This window comes from Phyllostomus hastatus, unplaced genomic scaffold (assembly GCF_019186645.2).
Source record: "Phyllostomus hastatus isolate PE091 unplaced genomic scaffold, TTU_PhHast_1.1 phas_scaffold_385, whole genome shotgun sequence".
Lineage (NCBI taxonomy): Eukaryota > Metazoa > Chordata > Mammalia > Chiroptera > Phyllostomidae > Phyllostomus > Phyllostomus hastatus.
Window position 1 is genome coordinate 229,007 of NW_025334026.1, and position 26,979 is coordinate 255,985.

At 46.6% G+C, this 26,979-nt stretch overlaps 1 protein-coding gene across 5 annotated transcripts in view; it reads left to right on the forward strand.

Annotated features, from left to right (window-relative positions):
* CIITA (class II major histocompatibility complex transactivator) overlaps window positions 1-26,979 on the forward strand; it is a 52,340-nt gene that overhangs the window by 6,044 nt on the left and 19,317 nt on the right. For 2 of the 5 annotated variants that reach the window (XM_045819668.1, XM_045819672.1), the window contains exons 2-7: window positions 19,709-19,852; window positions 20,077-20,172; window positions 22,833-22,895; window positions 23,080-23,160; window positions 25,373-25,417; window positions 26,571-26,723. In XM_045819668.1, the coding sequence (XP_045675624.1) occupies window positions 19,709-19,852; window positions 20,077-20,172; window positions 22,833-22,895; window positions 23,080-23,160; window positions 25,373-25,417; window positions 26,571-26,723 (582 nt within the window). Of the gene's footprint in view, window positions 1-5,245; window positions 5,408-6,858; window positions 6,974-19,708; window positions 19,853-20,076; window positions 20,173-22,832; window positions 22,896-23,079; window positions 23,161-25,372; window positions 25,418-26,570; window positions 26,724-26,979 lie in introns of those variants that run through there. The other 3 variants (XM_045819670.1, XM_045819671.1, XM_045819669.1) reach the window with 3 other exon arrangements.

A 26,979-nucleotide genomic window follows, 5' to 3' on the forward strand; every position in this document is an offset into this window, starting at 1 on the left:
CCTCCTTTTTCTTGCTGGAAAGAGGCATGTTGTGTTGGCAAGAGTGACTGTTGTCCTTTCACCTTGGGCAGCTTCTCAGCCAATCAGACCCACTTCACCTTCACCCCAAGAACCACAGGAGGAGAAGAACCTGCCCCCGGAAATTGGCACTTCCCCATGGGTTTTCCCGGGCTGACCAGTTGCCTATTCCACACTCAGCTTGGCTCCAAGCCTAGTGCCTGACTCAACCACAGACGGTTTCTGTTCTCTGTCATTGTTACCTTGAGCAGCACACCTGTGTCCTTACTGTCTGTTGGTCTCTCCAGGCCCCTGCCCAGCCACCCACTTGCCTATCCTCAAACTTACTTGGTTTACCTACCCATCTACTATCTATTTATATCTACTATCTACTTATATGTACTTATCAATTAATCAGTCTTTCTACTTATATATTTATGTATCAACTTATTTATCAGCCTTTCTACCAACTAATCCATTTGTATATTATCTACTAAAAGGCTTAAGTTCTCATATACCTCCCTACCTGCCTAATTTGGGTACATACAGTTTTATGGTCTCTATTTACCTACCTCTATATTCATTGATCTCTTCTTCTTCCTTCCCTCCCCTTCCCTCCTCCTTAATCATTTATTTAGCACCTGCTAAAAATTGTGGCGGTCACAGAAAGCATAAGAAAAAGCACTTCCCACTTAGTTAGGAAGGACTCTTTATCCATTTGGAACTTGAGTCTACCTTGATCTTTCAAATTCAAGCTTCATCCTATTCATTGAAATAATCTTGGAGTAGTGTCTTTTAAGTCAGAAAATAAAACACTGGCTTCCAGACATTAACAACTTAATCATCTAACGGGACCTATATTCATGAAATAGGAAGTTCACAATGTATTGTAAAATGCATGGCAACAAGTTTTCTAAAAATGAATTAAGCAGAAGATTGTTGTTAGCTGGGAAAGTAAGGAAGGTGGGAACTCACACCTTGAAGGATGGCTAAAATACGGAGAGAGGCAGGAGTGGGGTCCTGAGAGGAGATTCTGCTTGAGCAGAGGTATACAGGTAAGACCAAGCCAGGTTCATTTGGGGAGACTGCAGCAAGGGATGGTGAGGTTTCTGAAGTGCTAATCTTACTTGGAAGATCATGTCCCTCAACATCTCTTCTCCTTTGGACATCAATCTGGCAACTTTAACAATGCTTCTACTGGTAGCTAGTGGCCTTTGCCATGCTAGATTCTAACTTAAGACAGAGACATTCAGATGCCCAGGGCAAGGCTGGCTTCAGTAGCACTGAGAAGGCCCCTTGGTGAGGAGGGGATGGAGCTCTGGGCTCAGGAGCATGGTCCTGGACTTCCGGCCAAGATGGAGGCATAGGTAGACACATTGTGCCTCCTCGCACAACCAATAGAAGGACAACAATTTAAAAACAAAAAACAACCAGAACTGATAGAAAACCGAACTGTGTAGAAGTCCAACAACCAAGGAGTTAAAGAAGACACATTCATCCAGGCTGGGTGGAGGGGAGGAAATATGCACCTGGGCAGAGAGGACTCACAGCAAGGCAATGGCTAGAGGACCATGGCGTGCAAGGCAGCAGCTGGACGGCAAGGCAAGAGCAGGCAGACCTGGCAAGGTGGCAGATTGCAGACTGGGCGATCCTACATCTGTGTGCAGATAAACTGGGAGAAAGAACTGGTGAGCGGGATGGACTACACAACCCAGGGCCCCTGCTCGGGGAAATAAAGCCTCAAACCTCTGATTGAAAACACCTGTGGGGGTGGAGGCAGCTGGAGAAACTCTCAGCCTCACAGGAGAGTTTGTTGGAGAGACCCACAAGGTCCTAGAATGTACACAAACCCACCCACATGGGAATCAGCACCAGAAGGGCCCAATTTCAGTGTGTGGGTAGCAGGACAAGCGACTGAAAACCACCAGAGAGTGGAGCAAACACCATTCTTCCCTCTAAGACCCCTCCCCCACATACAGCATCACAATCTAGCTCTTGGGTTGTCCTGCCCTGGTGAATACCTAAGGCTCCACCCCTCACTACATAACAGATGCATCAAGACAAAAAAAAATGGCCCACATGAAAGAACAGATTAAAGCTCTTGAAAAACCACAACTAAGTGACAAAGAGATAGCCAACCTATCAGATGCACAATTCAAAACACTGGTAATCAGGATGCTCACAGAATTGGTTGAATTTGGTTGCAAATTAGATGAAAAAATGAAAGCTATACTAAGTGAACTAAAGGAAAATATATAGGGAGCCAATAATGATGGGAAGGAAACTGGGAGTCAAATCAATGGAGTGGACCAGAAGGAAGAAAAAAACATACAACCAGAAAAGAATGAAGAAATAAGAATTCAAAAAAATGAGAAGAGGCTTAGGAACCTCCAGGACATCTTTAAACATTCCAACATCCAAATCACAGGGTACCAGAAGGAGAAGAGGAAGAGCAACAAGTGGAAAACTTATTTGAACAAATAATAAAGGAGAACTTCCCCATTCTGGCAAAGGAAATAGACTTCTAGGAAGTCCAGAAAGCTCAGAGAGTCCCAAAGAAGTTGGACCCAAGGAGGAATACACCAAGGCACTTCATAATTACATTACCCAAGATGAAAGAGAAGAAGAGAATCTTAAAAGCAGCAAGAGATAAGGAGACAGTTACCTACAAAGGAGTTTCCATAAGTCTGTCAGCTGATTTCTCAAAAGAAACCCCACAGGCAAGAAGAGGCTTTAAGGAAGTATTCCAAGTCATGAGTCACGAAAGGCCAGGACCTACACGTAAGATTGCTCTATCCAGCAAAGCTTTCATTTAGAATGGAAGGGCAGATAAAGTGCTTCTCAGATAAAATCAAGTTAAAGGAGTTCATCATCACCAAGCCCTTATTATATGAAATGTTAAAGGGATTTATCTAAGAAAAAGAAGATTAAAAACATGTATAGTAAAATGACAGCAAACTCACAATTATTAACAACCACACCTCAAACAAAAACAAAAGCAAACAACTAGAACAGGAAGAGGACCACAGAAATGGAGATCACATGAAGGGTTATCAACAGGGGAGTGGGAGGAGGAGAGGGGGAAAAGGTACAGAGAATAAGTAGCATAGATGGTAGGTAGAAAATAGACAGGGGGAGGGTAAGAATAGCATGGGAAATGTAGAAGACAAAGGACTTATATGTATGACCCATGGACATGAACTAAAGCAGGGGAATGTGGGTGGGAGGGAGTATGCAGGGCAGAAGGTAGTTAAAGGGTGGGAAATGGGACAACTGTAATAGCATAATCAATAAAATATACTTAAGAAAGAAAATTAAAAAAGAGCCTGGTGTTTTTTAAAGACCACCTCTGGGGGAGTTTTGAAGAGGAACATCAGCAGTAATGCAGAGGGTGCTTTAATAGCGAGGAAATGCAGGCTTGGCTTAACCTTTCCACCCCGCTCCTTGCCCTTATCCACTCAGTCTGGGATACTGTCTTCTAACTCTGTGCCAGCCTGCCCCTCTCCTCATCTCTCCATCTCCTGCTGGGCATCCCCATGTCTCTGCTGGGATTCATACTCCCATCAGCTCCAGGCTGGGCAGCATGATGCTTCCTGCCAGGTATTTCTACCTCAGGCCCTTCTTGTACTGATCTACAGCCTGAGTCATCAGCCAAACACACAGGTGACCTTTTGTGTTGACAGAGGCATGATCAGATTCTGGTCCTGTGGAGAGGCCAGGGAGAATGTGGAGAGACCTCACCCTGCGGCAGGCTGCTGCTATCATCCAAGTGAGAGATGATGGCATCCAGGCAAGCGTGCCTCCAGGCCTGGCTGACTCTTACTGTAAGCCCCTCCCTGCCAAGAGGCTGATTCAGAACTGCTTTGGCCATGGCCTTTGGAGCTGGCTGCCCTCGAGGACAGGAAAAGACTCCCATAGGTGGCCTCAATAGCTAAATAGACAGGGACACCTCTCTCTTGGCACCAGGTCATGGGACAATAAAACATCTTAGGATTTCTAATATTGGTCCCTTCTGTTAGCCTACCAAAGCAAGACTGTTTCAAATTGACTATTCACATTTCTTATTTGTCTGCCTACTTCCCCCCTGGGACTTCTGAGAGCAGCAACTGTTTCGAAATAACCACCATGCAAGGATAGGCATCATTATGCTCATTACATACACAGGGAAACTGAGGTCCACATAAGGGAAGTGAGGGTCCAAGCTCACACACCTGCCAGTGAGAGCGGGGGCTGTACACCAGCTCATCACCCTCCCAGCCCAGTGCTTTTTCAGTAAAAATGCATGAGGCACTTTAGTGATAGTTTCCTGAACTGCTTTCATTTCAGTACCATTCTCGAGAAGTTTTTTTCAAACCACTCCTATTTTTTTATTCAACTTTATTTCCTAAGAAAAGTTTGTGTCTATCATAAATGAAAAAGAATGCCACACATAGAGGGTAACTATGAAATAGGAAAGCAGAGCAATGTTATTCAATTCTAGCCAAATACTGTGGCCTGCCAAAGGCTTGAGTCTGGGGGCTGCTCTCTGTGAAATGGGGACATCATACATTAGAAGAGCTGTTAAAGACATGTAAGCCCCAAACTGAGACTTTCTCCTTGATGCCAGCAGGAGCATGGACAAGCAATTGAGAGGGCATCAACTTTCTCCCTGTGTGAGTCAATGTTATTTGGCACCACATCTGCATGTCACTCCAAACCACCTGGCATATATCCCATATTTTGGATATAATTTTTTTTTTACATTTCTGTCCAATGTCTTGGAATAAAACTGATGGACTAACCATACGTGATCTGCAGGGAAATTCAGGGCAACCTGGTATGGGAGTAACAGTGGAGGGGAGAGAAGTCTAGGAAGTCTGCTGGAACGCAGCAGGGACTCTTAGCTTGTCTGAGACATTTGCGGGTCTTTCATCCTGGCCCCACCCAGCAGAGGATGCCAGATATTGGCAGCCGGCACCACTGCGGTCTCCATCATTTTAGAATGTTAGTGCATTGAAGGTCCCCAGCAACAAACAACTTTGCAACGTTCTTCAGTCACCCCATTTTGTCCCCAACAAGGAACTGAAATTAACATCATTAGAGGCTTGAGGAGAGTTAGGGAGTGTGGACAAATTAGAGCGTGTATCGACCAAAGAGATCTGAGAGCTTAATGCCACTTCGAGGGGGGAGTTTCCTGATGGTCCCTTACTTTCATCCTTTGCATGTTGGCTTAATCTTGGCGGGCTCTTGATCTGCTCTAGGGAAACATGCTAGAGATGAGGCTGCCTGCTCCTGAACTGGGCATCCGAAAACACCACCCTCCAGCACTCTGAGGGTACCACCAGGAAGGGCTGCCAGACTCACAGCGTTTCCCACACCATGCGTTGCCTGGCTCCACACCCTGTCGGGTCTTGTCTGCCAGAGCCCCAAGGTAAAACAGAGGGTGGTGGAAGTTGGGGCTGAGAAAGCTTCTTAATTTAGGGTGAGGTCTCAGCTGGTCTTGCCATCCCGAATAAACAGACATGCTCTGAACTGTGGGGGATGGGTCAGAGAGGGGGTCCTTGTCCTGCTGTGGCTGTTGAAAGAAGTGAGGTGGTTCGCCATTTCCTTCTACTTGACGGACACTCAGGTCAGTCCAGATGCTGGAATGTGAGACGGTTTTATCAGCCCTTGAAGGGTTCTAGAGGGTCCACTTTCAAAGTTGGCTCTCAGCATCGATGACCCAGCTTGGCCAACCACTGGGTCCTCTACCGGACAGGTAAATATTGAGGGTGCCCATAAAGGATGGGACCCCTGCCAGACCCCACCCTATCCCCAGGGGAGCAGAGGAAACCAAAGCCAGAGTCGGCTCCTTGGTATACTTGTTGAGCCTCAGCCAGCCAGCAGTAGCCAGTCACCCAGACAGATGCCCTTTCCCCAGTTTCCAAATGGTGTTTTGGGGGAGAAGTGCGGGACAAGGGACAGATGGTGAGAGACAGCATAGTGCAGACCACTGGCACCAGCTCTGAAGTCAGAGGGTCAGGTCTCAGTCCAAGCTCCACGGTTGGCTGGGTGTGGTGTGACAATGAACGTGTCACCAACCCCATCTGGGGCTGTTTTTCTGGGCTGTAAAATGGGGTTGGGGTAGTGTCCAATGACAGGATAATGGTGAGGAATTAGAGGGTCTAGCACAGTGCCTGGCCCATTGTAGGGACTGACTATCATCATAAGAGCCCAATATTATTGGTGTCACAGTTGCTGTGTGATTGAGAGAGGTGGGATTCCTTTTCTCGGACACCACTGAAATGTGTGGCATCCTTTGAACCCCAGAATGGTGACAAGTTTTCCAGCTCTCTTGGATGCAGCCAGAACTTGTTGGGGGAGTTTTTGAGGGGGAGAGACAGGTCACCTTGACCCACCCCTCAATTCCAGATAAGAAATCCAAGCCTAGGAAGGGAAGTGACCTCCCCAAGTTCTCACAGTTGGTGGGGCAGGGGTCCAGGACCTCTGGAGGCGGAAGGCAGGGGTAATGCTGCAGGGATTGTGGTGTTGGAAATGCCAGGTTGCTGGGCTAAGCCACTGGCCAGTGAAAGTCCCAAAGAATTTTCTCTTCCAAGGGCATCCAGCTTCCAGGAATAAAAAACTCAGGGGGCAGTCTTGCAGATCACAAGCCCATGGGCAGGCTGGGTCCCCCCCAGCAGAGGACTGGCCATTTCAAAGAAGAGCCGAGTGGCTGTTCTGGAAGCCCCCAGGAGTGTATGGGGTGTAGCAGAGGTGTTTCTGAGAAAACACGTGGTGGACGCAGCAGAGAGGCTTGGATGCCTGCCTGCTCTACAGTGTGACCCAAGCCTGGCTGTGGAGAGAGAAAGTGAAAGAGAAAAACCGCTGTTGGTGGGGCGGGCAGGGGGGAGAAGGTGTGGCTAGGTGACTGGCCACCGCAGGCTCACAACAACCCCAGAGCTGCCTGCAGGAAGAGGTCACCATCAGCGCGGCCGTCCTGGGAGTCTGGGGAACAGCAGTAAGTGGGCGAGGTCCCTAAAGTTGGGCTGGGAACCGAGACACAGAAATACGCAGCTACTTGCCTGGGGTCACACAGCAAGGCTGGGAGTAGGGGGAGAGAATGCACAGAGTGTAGATAGACCGGGGAAACTCCTTGTTTCCAGCTGCGATGCCCAGAGCTCTGGGGCTGAGGGAGGCAGGGGGAGAAAGCAAGCAAAAGCCAAGTGGGAGCAGGGAGCGTCTGCAGAAGGACTGGGATGAGAGGCGAAAGGCAGCGTGTGTCTCAGACTGGTGGTGGGGCCAAGCCCTCTGCTGACAGACACTGAGAGTCTGTGGAGGCACGCAGGAGAGCACAGAGGAGACAGAGGCTCTTCCTACGAGGGGGACCTTGGACCAGGGCTGCCCCTCTCTGAGCCTTAGTTTCCCCGTTAGATCTTATTTCTGCTCAGACTCTGGAGTCTGGGTACGTGGCCCTCCTGGTGGGATCCCCTGTGCAGGGAGGGCTGTGGGAAGTCAGAACTTTAGCTAGCCACCTGGAGAAATCCTCACCTCTCTTTGATTGTACTGGGAGGTGTGGTCTTTCCTAAACTACCTTTGAGGATTGGTATCTCTACTTCACTTTGGGGTCCCAGCCCCTCCATCTAAAGAGAGAAATAAGGGGTCCCTGGAAAAGAGGGGCATAGGGCTCTCTAGGATCCCAGAATGCTGGAATTGGAGCCACCATGCCTAGCTCTGTCTGGGACCATTAACACCAAAGTTGAGTCCCACAGTCTCTCCACCTGCACAGAGAAGTGGACAGGAACCCAACAACCCACAGTGCCCCACCTCAGTCACAGCCAGGAGCTCCTTACTTTGGCAGGAAGTCTTCCATCTGTGTGCCTCCCCAACAAAAGAAATACTCCTGGTAGATCAGAAGGTTGAGGAAATTGGTGCTTCTTATTCTAGGGCTGGTGGGGCTGAAGGGGGAGGGAGGAGACCCTGGTAAATCATCATCTTCTAAACCCAGGCTGCCTTAGGCAAGGACCTGATCTCCAAGGTGCGAGGCTGTGGAGTGGAAGGGTCCTCAGAGATAACTGTGCCAGGGGGTCCCAGACTTCCCAAATGAGGGAATCACTCGGGAAGCTGTTCAGTGTGCAGGTTCCTAGACCCCGCCCCTAAACCCTATTGGCTAGACCTGGGGTGGTGTTCAAATGTCAGGTTAAACCATTTATCCCGGGTGATTCTTACATCAGGGGTCAAGTGGTCATACAACTTTAAGAGGCACAAATGTGGTCCAAATCCTGTACTCTGTCCATGTTCCAAAAACTCTGGGAACTTCCCTGGGAGGTTTTGTCAAAGGCCGTATAGAGTAGTTGGCAGAGCCAGGATTTGAAGCAAAGTCTCCAGAGCAGAAGAGGGGTATTCTGAGGACTTGGACACACATGTGGTGAGTGGTCCAAAGGCAGTTCTCAAAGACCTTTAGTTGACACTGGTTCTCATAGGGAGGAAACTGGTGTTTTTCTGATTGTTTTTCATCCTTCTTTTCTGTTTTTTTGTTTTGTTGTTTTTTTTGGGGGGGGGTGATTTTTGTTTTTTGTGTAGGGATCTTGAACAGCACTCTAAATACTGTATTGTACTCGCTAAGGTTTCTTTTAAACAAACAAATTGGTAGGGCAGCAGACATTATTTTGATAACATTGTTTTGTTTTCGGTGGCAAATGATACAGTTTTTGTTTTTTCCATCTGAGGTAGCCATAGAAAGTTTTCTTCTTCTAAAATAATAACAAACTTTGCCCCAGCCTTTGTGGCTCAGTTGGTTGGATGTCATCCTGTAAACTGAAAGGTTGAGGGCCCGATTCTCAGAAAGGGTGCATGTTTGGGTTGTGGGTTTGGTCCCCAGTCAGGGCACACAGGAAAGAAAACCAACTAATATTTTTCCTCCCTATCTATGTTTCTCTCCCTCCCTTCCCCTCTCCCTGAAATCAATAAACATGTCCTCATGTGAAAATTTTAAAAAAGTAAAATAAAATAATAAACTTTACCTATATGTCCTTTTAAATGTACAATTTAGCAGCATTAAGTACATTCACAATGTTGTGCAACCATCACCACCATCCATTTCCAGAATGTTTCCATCTTTCCCGACCGAAAGTCTGTCTCCACTAAACAATAACTCCTTATGCTCCTCTCCCCCCAGCTCCTGGCAACCACCATTCCACCTTCTCTTTCTATGAATTTGACTACTTTAGGTGCTTTGTGTAAGTGGAATCATGTGCTTGTCCTTGTGTCTGGCTTCTTTCACTTAGTGTAACACCTTCAAGGTTCATCCATGTTGTTGCATGGGTCAGAATCTCATTCCTTTTTAGGCTGAGTAATATTCCAGTGTATGATGGCTAGATCACATTTTGCTTATCCATTTATCTGTCAATGGATACTTGAGTTGTTTTCACCTTTTGTCTATTGTGAACAGTGCTGTTATAAACACTCATGCATGTGTGTCCTTGCATTCAGTTCTAAAAAATTTTCCTTTTAAAATGAATATATTTGTATCTTTAAAAATTAATGTAAGGAAAATACTAAGGTAAAATATAGAGTAGGTGGCCCTGGCTGGTGTAGCTCAGTGGATTGAGCGCGGGCTGCGAACCAAAGTGTCACAGGTTCGATTCCCAGTCAGGGTACGTACCTGGGTTGCAGGCCATGACCCCCAGCAACTGCACATTGATGTTTCTCTCTTTCTCTCTCTATCTCCCTCCCTTCCCCCTCTAAGGATAAATAGAAAATAAATTAAAATCTTTAAAAATAAAAAAATATAGAGAGTAGGTGATATGACCATATGATGAAAAATTGTAAAGGAGGCAGATGCATGGCTGAAGTTTGGGAGACTCTGGATTCATGGAAAGACCTATAGCTATTATATAGTCTGGAGTGTGGGACTGAGGGTTGCTAGATCAAGAGTGTGGCAGCTGAGGGACTTTTGGAAGGAAACAGATAAGAATTGAGGAAGTGTCCAGTGGTGGTAGAAATGGATGGTCTAGGAAGTTTGCTTTGGGGAAGGAGAATTGTAGCCTTCTTGGTGTTCAAGAAAAGCCATGCAAAGCAAGGGAGTTAGTGTCTTCTTGGCAAGTAGAAACTCAGGCTTCCTTGGAAATCAAACCTCTCAGTTCTCAGAATCACTAATTTGTGTGTATGTCTAGGGAGAGGCACAAGGGGATGCTCATTTAAACATTCAGACTCCTGGGCCCCGCCCGAGACCTACTGAATTAGAACTTAGTGGAGGTGAGGCCCAGGCTGCTATGTGGTCAGCACTCTTTCAAGGCAGTTTTGATCAACAGCCAAGCCTGCCTACTGCTGGACTCTATAGGCAGATTGTGGCAGGCAGGGCCAGCCTGTGATTTACCTGGGAGTCTCCGGCATTCCGGCAGAGGGCGGAGTGCTGGCTTAGGTACCGTGTTAGATTGAGCTAGGGGTCAGAACTGGAGTTGAGGGCCTGCCTTGCGAACTGCAGCCACAGGATCCTCATCTCCCTCCCTGCCTCAGCATCTGGCTCAGGTTCTTTTCCCAAAACACTTTTTGGACTCCTTTTGCAGGTGATTGACTGCAGTTAGGAATGTTGGGACATGCAGAGGGAAGGCCACTGGGTGGTGGGAGAGGCCAGGTGAGCTGGAAGGAGGACTGCATCTGGACTGGCACTGAAAGCACCCCTCCACCCCTGGCTGCAGCTCTTACAGTCGGTCTCCTCCCTTTTTATCCCAGGACCACCAGGCTCCCCACCCTCCAAAACTGTGCCATTTATAAGCACATGCACAAGCTCACATGGTTTCCTTTGATTTCTAAGATTCCCCAAGTTATGATGAGGTGGATGTCATCGTTGGGGGTCCAAACAGATGGATGGCTTGCCTGAGCTCTCAGATGTGGTCTCTTTGGGGCCTTTTGTGGGATTCTTTATGATTTCCGGAACCCAGTTGTCTCAGGTGTGACTCCCTAGGAAACAAACTAGGAGATGGAGATTTACACATGGGAGGTTTACTGGAGAGGTTATGATGGGTGGGGGGCATCCAAAAGGTAAGGCAGGAAGCAGGACTGGGCAGAGGGAGGAGTTAGTGTGCAATACAGTCATAACAGAGGTCTCAGCCAATCCCATAGGTAGCACTGATGCTGGGACAGACTACAGGGTTATCTCAAAGGACTACAGGGTTACCTCATATTGAGGCAGAGTGACCAGACCTTTGCATTCCACTAGGACCTATCATTACATGTGGGCTACCCTTACAGAAGGGCATGACTTTGAGCTATTCAGAAAGAGCCTGAGCTGTGAGTTTGAGCCACTTACCCTTCAGCAGCTGGTGCTAATGGGGCTGATCTGAGCAGCACAACACAGCATCCACTACACAAGTAGAAATTGTCAAGGCAGAGAGTACCTGGAGGCCAAGGCCTGAACTGTCACATGGAGTTGCGTCTTTCACTCTGGTAGCCTCTTTGGGGGAGGGGAGGTTCAGGGGTCCCCATCCTGTTTACAAACAGCTCCATCACCTGTTCTAAGATTTGGGCTCCTTGTTCAATTTCATTGGAAAACCAGTGCTCTGGAGTAACGTTCTTTCTTAACAGATGAGGGCACTGGAGATGGGAGAGAAAAGGGGACTGGCCTAGGGTTCCACAGACTGTCAGATACAGAGCAGGGCCCAGAGCTCAGGTCTCATGAGTCCCTGTGTTGATCCCATGCCACCAGTGTGTTGTAAACTCATCTGTCTCCATGGCTGCACCATTCCACTTCCTCCACTCATCCTCCAACTTCTGAGAAGCCCTATGAACAGGGCCTGGAGCCAATGGCACTTGCATTTTTGGCTTTCCTGGTCTGAGGTCCCTTTGTCCTGACACAGGCTAGTCCCAGCACAGAGGGGCTGGGGAGCTGTGATGGAAATATTAAGATACTGGAGGGTGGTGCTAGAACTGGGGGGAGGTGGAGCATCAGGCTGGGTCCAGTGGGATCCAATGGCACTCCGTGCCCCACTCTTCCCAGACAGTTTATCTCTTAACCTCCTCCAAGCCCTTCTGTTGGAATAGACCCTCCTGTGCATTTCAGTTCCATTGTGGGGCAGGACAGAATTTAATCCTGCCTCTTTCTGCCCTAATCACCCACCCATGCCAAGCCATCATCTTTCCAGCAGATCAGGGATAGAAGGGATCTTGGAGAGCCTCCAAGATAAGAGTTGCAAACCCAAATGCCCGAGGGGCTGTAATTGTGCAAAATGGGGTCAGGCAGAAGGCAATACGGAGTACTGGGAACTGTGGCAACAATCGTGTACTCTATATGGAGTACATGACTGTGAAGGTAATTAAGACACACATGTACAGGCTCAAATTACCTTGGGAAATAAAACACATAGGACCTTAGGTGGGCCTGACTCAACCCTTATTTTTGAGTCCATACTCCAAGCCAAGCCCCCTGTGACACAGATGAGGAGCTTCCCGTTAGAGGCGAGTACCAGAGCTAACCAATAGCAGCATTTCCAGACCTCTCCTGACATGAAACTTGTCTGGCCTGCTGCCCCCTATTACATGTTCAAACACATGCATATGCACATACACGCACACATATTATCTGATCACCCTCCTGAAAGAGAAGCCATTAGAACCTCTAGCCACCTTTTACCCCTACAAGCCCCTCAGCATTGCCACATACCTCAGTTTTCCTTCTGTCTCTTGTGACTTCCTCAAGTCCCTTCAGGAAGTGAAAGTCTTGAATGAAACTAGCAGTTTCTCTAAGTCTTCTCTGCCTCATTTTCCTGGGATTCCCACACTGGGCTGGCAAATGGCAGGCCAGAGTGCTGAGGCGTCCACCTCTGAAGATGGTACCTGCCTTCCCCAAGTCCTGAGCATTCTTGTCTCCTCCCCCAGAGCTGGGGGTTCTTGGGCCCAGTTTGGCCCCTCCTGGGATGGCCTTGCAGGAATGTCCAACCCTCTGGCGTCTCTGGGCCACACTGAAGAAGAGTTTTCTTGGGCCACATATTAAATACACTGTGACACATAATCACAAGAAACTCTCATAACGTTTTAAATAAATTTACAATTTTGTGTTGTCCTGCATTCATGGCCATCCTGGGCTGCGTGTGGCCCATGGGTTGGACACCCCGACCCACAGGGTCACAGGAATGCAGGTGCTGCTTTTTGAGCATCTAGAGGGCCAGGCTCTGTGCAGGCCCTGTTGGGGAGCCACAGGGATACCCCACCCCATGAAGCTTCCATTACATTTGGTTTTGCTTCGTTTCTTGTAAACTTCAGGAGACTTTCAAACTTTGCTTTGCTGCACACCTTACTTCATGGTACTCTATGGTATTTGATCTACCTGAGGCAACTCTCTCTTCCCCTTTTTCCTTTCTGGAACCCATTCTAATACATTCAAGGTGTATCTTTTTGTTTGTAAGTGTTCTTTTTTCAAAATTAAGTTCACTGGGGTAACATTGGTTAATAACATTATATAAGTTTCAGGTGTGTGATTTGATATGCATCTGTATACTACATTGTGTGCTCATCATCCAAAGTCTAGTCTCCTCCCATCACCATATATTTGACCCCCTTTACCTTCTTTGTCCTCTTTGTATGTGTTCTTGTGAAATATGTGTTGCTTTTTTTATGTGCATGTTGTCACTCTGCACATCTAGAATTGGGCTATCAGAGTTCATTCTGGTTTTTACTTTTTAATTTGGTACTGTGTTATTAAGACCCACCTGTGTTTCTCTGCGTGCATTGGTCTGCCTCTTCTAATCACTGTGCCATCCTCCATGGATTGCAGCTGCTACTTTTTCCCGTCCATCCCCAGCAATGGAAACCCAGTTGGCTTCCAACTTCTCTATCACCACAAATAGTACAGCAGTGAGTATTCTCAGATGTGTGACCTTGCAGAGTTGTGGGACTATTTCTTTGAGGTGTATATATCCAAGAACTGAATTGCTGGTTTGTAGAATCTACACATCTGTAGGTATGGTAAGTGGTGCCAGTTTCTCCACTGGGATGGTCTTACCAGCCCACACCCACCAATCCATTCAAAAGCATTGCCCAGCATTTTAATTTTTTGCCAAGTGTTGTGTCAAGTGACACCTTGCTGTTTTCATTTTGGAGCTGATATCTTATTAGCACATCCTAGATGTATCACTTTAGGCAATTCAAAGCCAACTGGTAAGGCTGATACTATGCCAACCAAATACAGTAAACTTCACAACCCAGAGAAACTGAAAAACTTATGTGAACTCACACAGTTAATGCGAAACTCAGGTTTGAACACAGAGCTCACCTTCTTAACCACTGCACTATTATAATGTTTTGTCTGTTTTCTAAATATTATCTGGGTCTACTACACTATACGCTTCTTGGCAGGGACTGTTTTAAACTCCTTTAGGGCCCCTGGAGACATGGGCCCAGGGATTTTCTTGTGGGAGATGCTCAGTAAATCACTGGGTTACAGATTTGGAGAAAAAAGTACAAGATGTTTCTTAGAGTTTATGTGGAGGCCTACAGGGTACAAGAGGAAAAGAGGAACTTATTTGATCTATGAGCCCTACAAAGATGCTGATTGGGAGCTGGTTATGGTAGATAAGTGTCTCTGGGCTCCTGCTTTCTACCACATCTGACTGCCAAGGAAGCAGCATGTCATTTGGTTGTGGAGAACGGTGGTATTAGGGGGGCCTTGAGGAAAAGAAAGAAGGGGAAGACTGACAGGCAGTGAGGAACCTAGAATCCCAAAATCTTTAGCTGTATGGGCTCCCACATCCAGTTGGTGAAACTCAGGCTCAGAGGGGTAAAGAAATATACTCATGATCAAAAAGCAGAGTAGAATCTCAAACTCGTACCTCTAGTCAAACATTTCAGAGATTTTCCATTCCTTCCCCAGGAAGAGAAGCTCATAGTTGACAAACAGGGAACAATCCTTCTAACACTCTTGTATTGTACAGAGCAGTGCTGAAGGTTTGGGGGGCAGCAGAGGAGTCCCTTATGCCCTCTTAACACTACCTCAGAACTTCAAGGATATATGCCCTCTTTCTGGGAAAAAAGCATCTGTAAAACTGACCCTAACCTCATTGTCATCATCTGTAAAATAGGTATAGTAATACCAATGCCCAAGCGTTGCTATGACAATGGAAAGAAAATAATAAATATAGAGCATTCAGCACAACACAGTCACAAAAGAATCTCCCCAGGAGAGAAAAGATGCTATGTTGGCACAAGAAGAACAGCATGAACTGAATGTCGAGTTGCTCTGGTCTGAGTGAGGACATTCTTGTCACACTTGATTTCCCTCATGAGAGAGAGAAACAAATTTTTATTTTAGAAAACATTTTTGGTGCACCTGCTTTAAAAAACCTACAGTGTAGTGTGAAATGTGGATGGAAATGAACCCCAGAAGGAACGTGGAAGGTGGTGGCCCAGTGGGAAGGGTGTGTTCAAAGAGGACCTTCTAAAAATACTGTGCATTTACCAAAAACATAGTCTACTTCTCCGCTGCAGCCCAGGAGCTCCTCAAAAGGAGAAAGTATCTTGCCTTCTCTCACTGGGTGAGGGCAGCTCCCCAGGGGAACTGGGGGCGCAAGAGTGACTAGAAGAAGCTGAGACTCTGGAGCTAGGCAGTTGGTTCAGATCCCAGATCCCTACTCTTCTCTCTGAGCCTGATTCATCATCTGCAAAATGGAAATACAGATAGCTAATGTGTGAGTTAGACCAAATGGGGTAACGTTCACATATCATATCATTTGGTGCCTGGCACTGAGAAAACACCTGTGAATTCTAGTTATACCTCAGTCTTGTTGATGCAGGGAGCCCATTATGTGCTGCAACCCAGGGACAGGGTAGTGAGATGGACAGGGTCCTGTCCTCCCATGGCTCCTGGCTTCTAAAATCTGCCCTGTGTAGGCCAGATGAAGGGGACTCTCTCCTTTGCAGGTCTGTCTCTGCCTTTCTGTTCCCTCTGGAACTGCAGGTGGGAGAAAGAGTCTAGTTGATGGGTCTTTGAATAATATTCTACATGGTTGTGGGAACGCCAGAGGGAAGAGGGGCTAGACCAAGATGCTAGTAGATCTTGGCATGAGTGTCAGGCACTGTGGGGAGATCTAGACTATAAGCCTATAGCCTTGGGTCTGAGTCCTACCTCTGAGACTTCCCAAAATAATGGGCTTTCTTTGACTGTGAGCCACCTATGTGCCTGGTACACCACCCAGAGTCCCTCATGGACTTTTGATAGTCCCAAAAGGTTAACTTCATTATCCTGACCTACTGGTGGGAAAACAGATACTCAGTTAAGTCACTTGCTAAGGCCTCCCAGCCAGAATTCAAACTCAAGCTTTCCAACCAGGTGACCTTGGGTAAGTGTTTGAGTATCCTCCTCTGTCTAGTATATATAATGCTCCATCCTTCCTTCTCCCTGAGGCTCTTTGGGAGCTCATATGGGGACATGGGAGTGGCGGCAGAAGTCTATTGTGTCCCTGCGTACTTGAGAGGAACGGTGCAAGGTGCGAGTTTCATCTTGGGGAAGGGAGGTGTCATGGTACATGTTGGAGGTGTCCAAGAGTAGGTTTCTTCTTGTCTAGGTTGAGCCAATGACACAGAACTCAGGCCCTGGGATAACTTCTCTCGGCCCCCTTCTTGGTGGTGGTGATAGGGGTAGGGGCAGTGTTAATGGACCTTCCTGGTTACACTGCTGACTGTGGGACTTTCTTGTTCCTTTGGGGTCTGTGAGGCCTGCTTATGCAAAACAACAGAAATCTTGGCTTGGCAATGCGGTGAATCAGACAGGAGTGTAAGAGAAAGACTCCCTTAGTCAACCTCAGAGGTAAAAGTTGAATTATAATAAAATAGTAATGATAATAATGGCCATCACTCATTGTGTATATGTTAGATGCTGTTCTGAGTTTCCCTTTATTAAGTGCTTACTAGGCACCAGTCACCTTCCTAAAGGCTCTACATAGGGTGCACTACAGTCACAACAGAGGTCTCAGCCAATCCCATGGGAGTACTGATGGTGGGATGGACCACAGGGTTACAGTTGGGACTGAAAGGACTACAGGATTGCCTCAGATTGAGGCAGGGTGACCAGACCTTTGCACTCCACTGGGACTGATCATTACATGTAGGCTACCCTTCTGGAAGGGCATGAGTTAACATGCTCTTCTACATGAATTAACTTACCCAACCCTTATGAGCTATCAATCATTATAGTTCCCATTTTATTTTTTAAATATTTTATTTATTTATTTTTAGAGAGAGGGGAAGGGAGGAAGAAAGAGAAGGAGAGAAATATTGATGTGTGAGAGAAATATCGAGTGGTTGCCTCTCACATGTCCCTGACTAGGGACCTGGTCCGCAACCCAGGAATGTGCCCTGACTGGGAATCAAATCAGCAACCTTTTGGTTCATAAGCTGATGCTCAGTCGACTGAGTCACACCAGCCAAAGCTATAATTTCCATTTTATATGTGAGAAAACTGATACTCCAAGAGTTTTAAAAAACTTTCCCAGGTTGCAGTGGGTTGGTAGGTAGGAGTGGTTTCAAAGTTAGGCAGTTTGACTCCCAAACTCATGTGAATTGCCTTCTCTCTGTCAGCATATTTTCCTGGTGTTTGACCTCATTTGGTGATGTTGCCCAAAGTTGCGCAAAGTGTTGCGCCAAAGTGAGGCTGGGCTAGACTTTTTTAGGCTCCTTCCCATTGCACCTCCTGTCATTGCCCATCTGTAAAAGGAGCTAGTCCTTCTTCTCGGGCCTGGACACAATGAGGGTGTTCATTTGAATGGAAATATCTTGATTGGCAAGAAGGAACACTGGACTGGGAGTGTTGTGCTAGGGGATCAGGTGCAGGCTTGGCCACTGGCAGGCTGTGGGGACTTGTGCAAAGCATATCCCCTCTCAGGGTCTCATCTTCTTTGAAGGATGAAGGAGATTGGAGGTCCCTGGCAGCCCTGATGCCCTATAAGAAAACAGAGATTGGGTAACTTGACCAAAGACATACAACTCATTCCTGGAATTGCCGGTGTCAGCCCCTAAGGTGTTGTCAGCTGATCTCACTGCCTGGAAAAAGAGGCAGATGCCTATAAGGTAGATTCTTAATAAATAGCATAGGCTGAAAGTGGGAGGCAGGCAGCAGGAAAGAGTTGGGGCAGGAAGTCTTTTCTCACCACCCTTGAGAGAGCAGTAGATCGCTTGACTGGCTCCTAGGCCACCCTGTTGGGAGGGGTGCAGCCCTTCTCCCTCCCCCACCTCCCAGCCTTGGCCCCAGTCCAGGAAAAGGGCAGTATCTTTCATTTCTGCTTTCTCAAGTCATGGCTGGCTAGGCCTTTGACGCAAGCCTGTTGTTTGGGTTTCTGCAACCACCCCCTAGCACATTATAACAGATAGCTCCAGCCAGGACCCTATGTTGAATTGTAGATTACCTGAACTAGGGAGCAGGCAGGGTATTTGAGCCACACAAATGAGGCTTCAAATTGGCTCTAGCCAGCAAGGGCTTAGCTTTGCTTCTAGGGGTTAGTGTTTCGTTTCATTTTAAAAACTTTATTGGGATATAATTCATACATCATATAATTCACTCATTTAAAGTGTACAATCCAATGGTCCTTTTAGTATATTCACACAATTGTGCAACCATCCCCATGGTCAACTTTAAAACATTTTCATCATCCTCCCACAAAGAAGTTGCTTCTTTCATCATCCTCCTATTAGCAGTTGCTTCCCATCCCCCCAGACAACTCTACCCCAGCCCTAGTCAACCACTAATCTACTATTTGTCTCTAAAGATTTGCCTATTTTACATATTTCATATAAACAAAATCATACAATATATGACCTGTTGCATCTGTTTTCTTTCACTTAGCATAATTGTTTTCGTTTCATCCATGTTGTGGCATGTCAATACTTGATTTCTTTTTATGGCTGAATAACATTACACTGTATGGATTTACTACATCCTGTTTATCCATTCATGCACTGGTGGGCATTTAAGTTGCTTCCATATTTTGGTATGAATTATGCATCTATACAATTATGCTTTGTGTAAAAGATTTGTGTGGGCATGTCCAAGGTTGTCTTAAAGATGAAACGAAGTAGAATCTAAGGTATTTGATGTGTCTTTTAACAAATGATAATGAGAGATCTTACAGAGAATCTGCCCCAACTCCTTCAATTTACAGATTAGGAAACCAAGGCACAGAGAGGAGCAGAAAATTGCTGGAGGTCACCCACAGCAGTAGAGCAAAACAGTTAAATGCAGGTCCTTGAGTCAGACTGCCTAGAACCAGATCCTGGTTCAACCTGGACTTGGGTTACCTTATGTAAGTCACTCCATATCTCTGAGACTTAGTTTACTCAGGCACAAAATGAGTATAGTGATAGTACCTGCCTTGTGTGGTTGTTGGTGTGAGGACTAAATGTGCTAGCCCATATGTCTGGCACATAGTAGGTGCTCTTTCAGTCTTAGTTGTCATCATTTATGGCAATATGAGATATGGAACTCAGGTCTCCTGGCTCACAGGTGTAAGATCTCTTGACTCTATACTTCTCCAGTTTCCTCTCCTGTATCACAGGCATCTTTCTGGTATAATTGTGAATCTCTTGGAGGAAGGAAGTATGGCTTTCTCTTCCCACTGCCCTGAGCATATATGAGGTGGTGAATGAGCACTTTTGCTCACTTTCTTTAGCTTCTGCTGCCCTATCCTTTATCAAGTGACTCAACTTGGAACTATGTTAATTCTTTGCATCCTTTCGACATTCTATGAGATGACCGAGTATGTCTCCCTTCCAGGCAGTGGACAGTGTGAAGCCATGGATTTGGGGCCTCTGGAAGGCGGGTACCTGGAGCTTCTTAACAGCAATGCTGACCCTTTCCAGCTCTACCACCTCTATGACCAGATGGAACTGGCTGGAGAAGAGATGGAGCTCTGCTCAGGTGGGCTCTCTTCCCTCAGTCCCCTCCCAACCCCTCAGCTTGCTGCATGACAGGCCACAACCACTGCAGTGAGTACAGCCACTGAGCTCCGATCAGCACCAAGGACAGCTCCTGTGGCCGCAAGAAACTCCCTCCCTGTCTCCCAGCCCTACCTGTCTCTCCCACCTTCCCCACTAGCCCTCTTCCCAGATCTTCCCTGCTTCACAAGAGGCTTTTCCCCACAGAACCTGACATGGACACCATCAACTGTGAACAGTTCAGCAGGATGTTGTGTGACATAGAAGGTGACGAAGAGACCAGGGAGGCTTATGCCAATATCGGTGAGAAAGTGCTCTGAGCCCAGAAAAAGGGCAATTGAGGGGAAAGATTCTTTTTTTCTTTTTTGTTAATCTTGCCCATTCATGTGAGCCACAGAAGGCCTCTCTCTCAGAAATCATGGCAAGGGGGATGGGCAGCGAGGGCTAAAAGAACAGAGACTCCAGGGAAGACTCCAAGAAGATGGAGAGTAGTAAGGGAAATAGACCCCTCCACTAATGACCTGCAAGCAAACAAAATCTCACTATTGTATTCTGTGCCTCCATTTGTATACCTTTTTCTATTTCTTGTTCTGTCCTTCCTTTCCACCAAGCCCATATTATACATCCCTCCCTCTCTTTCTCACCAGTTCCTAAGCCAAACTACTCTAGTATTTGCACTTGCTTTCTAATTGCAGGATATGTGACATCCCAACAACAAAGGAAGTAGATATTATGAGTATCTCCACTTCACAGATAACAAAGTTAAAGTTCAGAAGGCTGAAACAACCTACCCAAGGCTGCATTAGAGATAGTAATGGGCAGGTCTGAAATTCTAACCTGTGTCTTTCTCATTGCAAAGTCCTATTAGCCACAAAAAGGGAAGTATCTGGGATGGGAAGGTTTGCCAAAGCATAAGTGGAGAAGCTAGTTTGCAGTTTTAAAAAGCATTTCCTGGCTGGTGTGCCTCAGTTGGTTGGAGCATCTTCCCATGCACCAAAAAGTTTTGGGTTTGATCCATGGTTAGGGCACACATCTAGGTTGTGGGTTCAGTCCTGAGGCACATGTGGGAAGTAACTGATCAGTGTTTCTCTCTCACATCAATGTCTGTCTGCCTGTCTGTTTATTTCTACCTCTCTCTCAAAAATTAATGAACATATCCTTGGGTGAACATGAAAGAAAGAAAGAAAGAAAGAAAGAAAGAAAGAAAGAAAGAAAGAAAGAAAGAAAGAAAGAAAGAAAGAAAGAAAGAAAGAAAGAAAGAAAGGAAAAGAAAGAAAGAAAGAAAGAAAGAAAGGGAAAGAAAGAAAGAAAGAAAGAAGGAAAGAAAGAAAGAAAGAAAGAAGGAAAGAAAGAAAGAAAAGAGAGAAAACCATAGCTTTCAGATAAAGGCAGAACTTTCTGGGGAGAGGTGTTTCCATTATTGTTGTTTTGGGGGTAGAGGTGGGGTAAAGGATCCCTCCTAACCACAGTCACCAGTATTTCATACAGAGACTTTGTTAAATTAAAAAATGGCATCCTTTTTCTGGAGGATGCATTCCCCACTGGGAGGTAACACCTTAGCTATTGAAGTACAGACTGAATTTCCTCCCCCATTTGCCCTCTTAGCTGGGCACCCTTGTACAGTGAACAAATTGCACAAGTGTTCTTACCTGCCCTTTTTCTGGCAACCGAAGAAGCAGATCACTCAGGAGGTCTGTGCTCTGCACAAATGTGACCAGTCTTTCCTCAGGGCACAGTTTAATCCAGCATCATTCTGGGGTAGAAAATGGAGAGATGTCTCAAAATTGCAGAACTGAAAGCCTGCCTGCTTCCCTTTCTTCCTGGGAATATACTTGCAGGAAGCAGAAGGGTTTGGTGCTGAGGGCACCCACACTTCCTCACAACTGGAGGCAGTAGTAAAAGATTTGGGCATTACTTAGGATTTTGGGGTTCTTCCCTTGAGGGCATCTACACAGGAAGTGGAGCTGCCTAAGCAAATGGAGGATGCAGCACCACTGGAGTGTGCTCCTAAAGTCTGTGAGGTTTTTTGTGTGTTCCTAGAAGACCACGCCCTGGCCTGAGCATGCAGTCATTTGAGACATCCTGAAATACTACATTGGCTTCCATATGTGTAATGGGAATAATAATCATACCTACCCCATGGGATGGCTGTGAGGATTAAATATATTTCTGTGTGTAACGAAGTTACAAAAGGAATTTGCAATCATCATCTTCATTTCTGCCTTTACTCCATTATTCAGCTCACATGCCTTTTATGGCTCCTCATTACCTATAAAATCTAGTTCTAAATTTCTCCAACATGAAACTTCTGGTGCAGACATCTGTCTTTCAGCATTTCCCACACAGAGTGTAAACACCTTCCCTTACTCTGTTCCTGCTATCCAGAAAGCCCTCCACTTTCCACCTCTCAGACTCTGCCCCATCTTTCAAGGCCTGGCTCCAGGATCCCTTCCTCTGGGGATCACTCCCCAAATGCCCCATCCCATTCTCTCCTTTGACCTCCACCATGATAATTGTCTTTCCATTGGTTCCAACCCATGCTCTACTTCATATAACTAGGCACCATTTATGAGTGCTTACTCTGTACTGACTACTGTGTTGGATGCTTTAAATGTAGAGCTGCTGATCCTTGTCATCCATCTCTGGGTTGCAGGCATTATTTATTCTCATTACGCAGATGATGAAGTGGGGGTGCAGAGAGGTTAACTAGCTGGCCAGAGGTCATATAGCTTGAGGGGTTAGTGTAGGATTGAGCTGGAATTTAAACTCAAGCCCCCAAGACAACTCATTCATGCTGCATTGTACTACCTTAGAGCAATAGATAAGTTTTCATGGATATGTGCCCCATCCCTTCAATAAGATAAAGAGCCCATAAAGGTTCAGTTTTCTTTCATTAATTTGATCATTCATTCAGCAAACACTGAGAACTCACTGATTCACTGCACTTTTCCTTGTCTGGGCAGCGGAACTGGACCAGTATGTGTTCCAGGACTCGCAGTTCGAGGGCCTGAGCAAAGACGTTTTCAGTAAGTTGGGGGTTCTTGGCTGAGTCCGCATTTCTTTCCTTATTCCTTGGGGAGCACCATAAGAACTGATGGCCATCCTTCGATAGGTAGTCAGATCCCTTCCCAAGACAGGGACAATGCAGGTTCACCTGGGGCATCCACTGACTGTGCATGTTGGTGTCTTTGGTTTGGTTTTTCTTTAAAGTTGAGCACATAGGATTGGAAGACATAATCAGCGAGAGTGTGGAGATGCTGGAAGAAGCAGGACAAAAAAGTCAGAAAAGACGTGAGTGAGCCCCTCCCTCATCCTACCCAGCCTTGCTTGACTGCCAGCCCTACCCTGGCTCCAAAGCCTTTTGTGGATTCCAGTTGCTACCCTCATTGAGTCCTGTCTGGTCCACCTGGGTTTGAGTGTCCCACCTGCCTCTCCCCTTGCCATTGCCCCCTGGTGACTAAGGGAGGAAGCAGACAGCCCAAGTACAAATGGCTACTCTCCTGGTGGGTCTCTGCCACTGGCTGTATTGACTGCCATTTCCAAAGGACCTTTGGGCTCTGACTTCCCTTTTGTGCTTAGTTTTCACCACTGTATTTGAGGTGGGTCTCTTCAAGCACAGAATTCAGCAAGAACTGGGTTTTAATTCTGTACCTGCAACTTCTGCTCTCTGTGACTGTGTCAAGTACCTGTACCTTTTTGAGCTTCCTACTTAGTCTCCCTGCCTCCTCAATCTGTCCTCACCTGGCAGCCAATGTGAACTTTTAAATACAAATCAGATCATTTTGTTTCCCTGTTAACCTTCCAATGGCTACAAGATACATACCACAAGGCCTGCATGATTAGATCCTTTCCACCAGTCCAAACTCCCCAAAAGCCATTATGTGCCAGCCACACTAGCTTCTTTCCATTCCTGTAATCCACCTACCTTTTCTAGCTTCAGGTCCTTTGCACTTGCTGTTCCCTCTATGCCTTGCCCCACTTCTTTGCATGGCCAGCTTTTTCAAACCTTCTAGGTCTTGGCTAATTGGATCTGGAGGGCTTTCTTGTTCACCTTTTTCCCATGGATTACCTCATTTATTTTCACCTTGTCATGTCTCTTCTAGCACCTTAACATTTATCATAATCTGTACTTATTTATTGCCTTTTGCCTAGTTCTCCCACTGTGAGGATAGGGACCTAGTCTTTCACTCACTACTACATCCCCAACATCTAGCGCACTGTCTGGCATGCAGTAGCACCTCAGTAAATAGCCGTTAGATGAAAATATCAGTTAATCAAGTGCATACTATGTGCCAGATCATGGGTAAGCCCTGTACCAATTTATTTATTTTCATATAGTTTTCCTCAGTTTATTTCCCTCAGTTTCCCTCCTTGAAGACAACCTATGTTGTCAGTTTCCTTTTGGCCTTGTTAGAAATATTTTATTTATTTATAAGCCAACTCTTTTTCTAAATTTTCTGCACAAATTACCACATTTTTACCCACACTATTCTTCACCTAGCTTTCTTCATGTAACATGTATGGAAGATCATTTCTTTATCACTGTAGAGAATTTTCCTGCCTCCTGGGCTGGCTTGCTCTTCTTTCTTTCTTTCTTTCTTTCTTTCTTTCTTTCTTTCTTTCTTTCTTTCTTTCTTTCTTTCCTTTCTTCCTTTCTCTTCTCTTCTCTTCTCTTCTCTTCTCTTCTCTTCTCTTCTCTTCTCTGTCTCTCTCTCTCTCTCCCCTCCTTTCATTTTCATTTGGTAAATATTTTTTCCAACATTTTATTATGAAAACTTTCCATACACAGTAAGGTAGAAGAATTGTACTACAAACCACCACATACCTACCACTTACATTCTACAATTAATGTTTGGCTGTATTTCATCCCTCTATCTATCCACCCATTCATTCATGTTATATCTGGAACATTACAAAGTAAACTGCAGATGCCAGTACACTTCCCTATACATCTTTCAGGATCCTTATTCATTTTCAGGGCTCGTGGTATTTTGTTGGTAGATGAACCATAATGCCCCTTGCTAAGGGACACGTAGGGGTTTTCTCCATTAGTGTGCTAAGTGCTTAATACTCACTCACTGAGTTCCAGTGTGCTTCTGCAAGGTAGGAATCACACACCGCCCCCCCGCCCCCATTCCCCACTCCCTATTTCAGAGATGAGAGATCACAGTCTCATATAGGCTGTGTTGCAAAGGCACACGGCTAGGAAGAGATCAAAAGCAGGTTTTTTTTTATTTTTATTTCCTTAAACTCAAACTCATCTTGTTTGTCCCCTCTGCATTTCTGCCACTTCCAGTGTCTCACTTTCCTGTGAGCTTCAATGTGGAATTTGACCACAAACAGACAGACAAGGGGACAGGAATGGTCAGGGGAAGGGAATGGGATTCCCAAGGCCATTCCCAGACATTTAAGGCAAAGCTATTTGGCTTGCTAGGGTTCAGGAGCTCCTCCTGGCCTGGAACACCCCTTCCCTGGGGTGATAACCACGGTGTTCTCTCTGCAGCCTTCCCAGAGGAACTGCCTGGAGACCTGAAGCACATGAAGCTCGGTGAGCAGGGCTGGTGGGCCCCGGGAGACTGCAAGGCAGGAAAGCTTGGGTCTCCTCAGGTGTGCATATAAACTGGCATCTAAAAGCTGAGGATCAGAGAGGTGAAGCCCCTTATTCATGATAATACAGTTAATGAGAGGTGGAGCTGGGATTGAAACCAAGATCCATGATTCCATATCTTGTATAGTTTGAGGGCCACTGGGAGACTCAGCTTCTCCTACAAAGATTCTTCCCTAGCATCCCCTCTGCTATATGCTGAGTCAGAGCTGAGGCCCTGCTCCACTCCACTGTTCCCCACACACTCCCCTCACCTCGTTCCACTGCCTTCTCTTTTCAGAGTACTCACCTAGGGTTAGCTGGTTACTCAGTGCCCTCCCGAGGCCCGCCCCCCATGCCTCAGTGAGCCTCTTCCTCCAAGCTCACCATCTTCTCCCAACAGATGCTTCCTCCCCTTCCTTCCCCTCTTCTCTACTCTCCTCCCACCCAGTTGTTATTGCAAAAGTCAAAAGACCAGCCCCTGAGTGGGAAACAGACTGAGGAATGAAAGGCTCATAATCTGATGGAAGAAGCCTAGTTCCCAACCTCAGAGAGTTCCAATCTGATGGGAAAGATAGGGACTCTGCCCATGAAGAGCCCATGATAGTGAAGTAGTCCCTGTCTCCAGGGAGTCCCCAGTCTGCTGGGGGAAGGAAGTCTCTAACCTCTTAGATCTCCCCATTAAATACATGAGAAAGACTTCTGCCCCAGTCTGATAGAGGTACACCCTCTTCTTTCTTTGGGAAGTGCTTGATGCTTCTTAAGTCCCCCACCCCAGGAGATCTGTGACTAGTTGTAAAAGGTGGTAGGGCTCTGGGCCAATGGCCTACTTATAGGTCTGTCCTGCCTTAGTGACCTAATGGGTCCATCACCAGGTCTCCATCTCAGGAAGCTCTAAGGGCCCAGTCACAAGGAGAGGGCTGGGAGCAGGGGCTGCCTGGCATAGAATGATTGCTGATCAGACCAGCTTCACCCAGGGCTGAGAAGAGGACAGGAGCTTCCTCCAACTTCCAGGAGAGAGATCTTCTATGCCCCCAGAGTGCTCCCCATCCTAAGAAGGCCCCTCCAGAAACCCACTAGATCTCATGCAGCCTCTAACATGGCTCCTTCCACACAGCCGAGCCCCTAAATGTGCCCATGGTGACTGGCACTTTCCTAGTGGGTCCAGCGAGTGACTCGTCAGCTCTGCCCTGCCCATCACCACCTGCTCTGTTCAACAAGGAAACAGCATCTGGACAGACCCAGCTAGAGGAAACTGTCCTGACTCCTGGTATGTGGGGGGCTTGGAGAAGGTGGGCTTCCCCCTTCCCCATGCCTGACGAGTAACTAAGGCAGGGTCCACCAGGGACAGGAATCCCAATCCCAACCAGTGTCACCCACTTCTGTCCCAGCCCATCTCATCCTTCAGGTCTCCATCAATTCCACCCCAGGCAGGAAACAAGCTCTAGAAGGAACCCTTTCTCTAGGAGACACAACATGGAGTCTTCACCAGTTAGAGAATTCACCCACTAGCCCAATGCATTCAT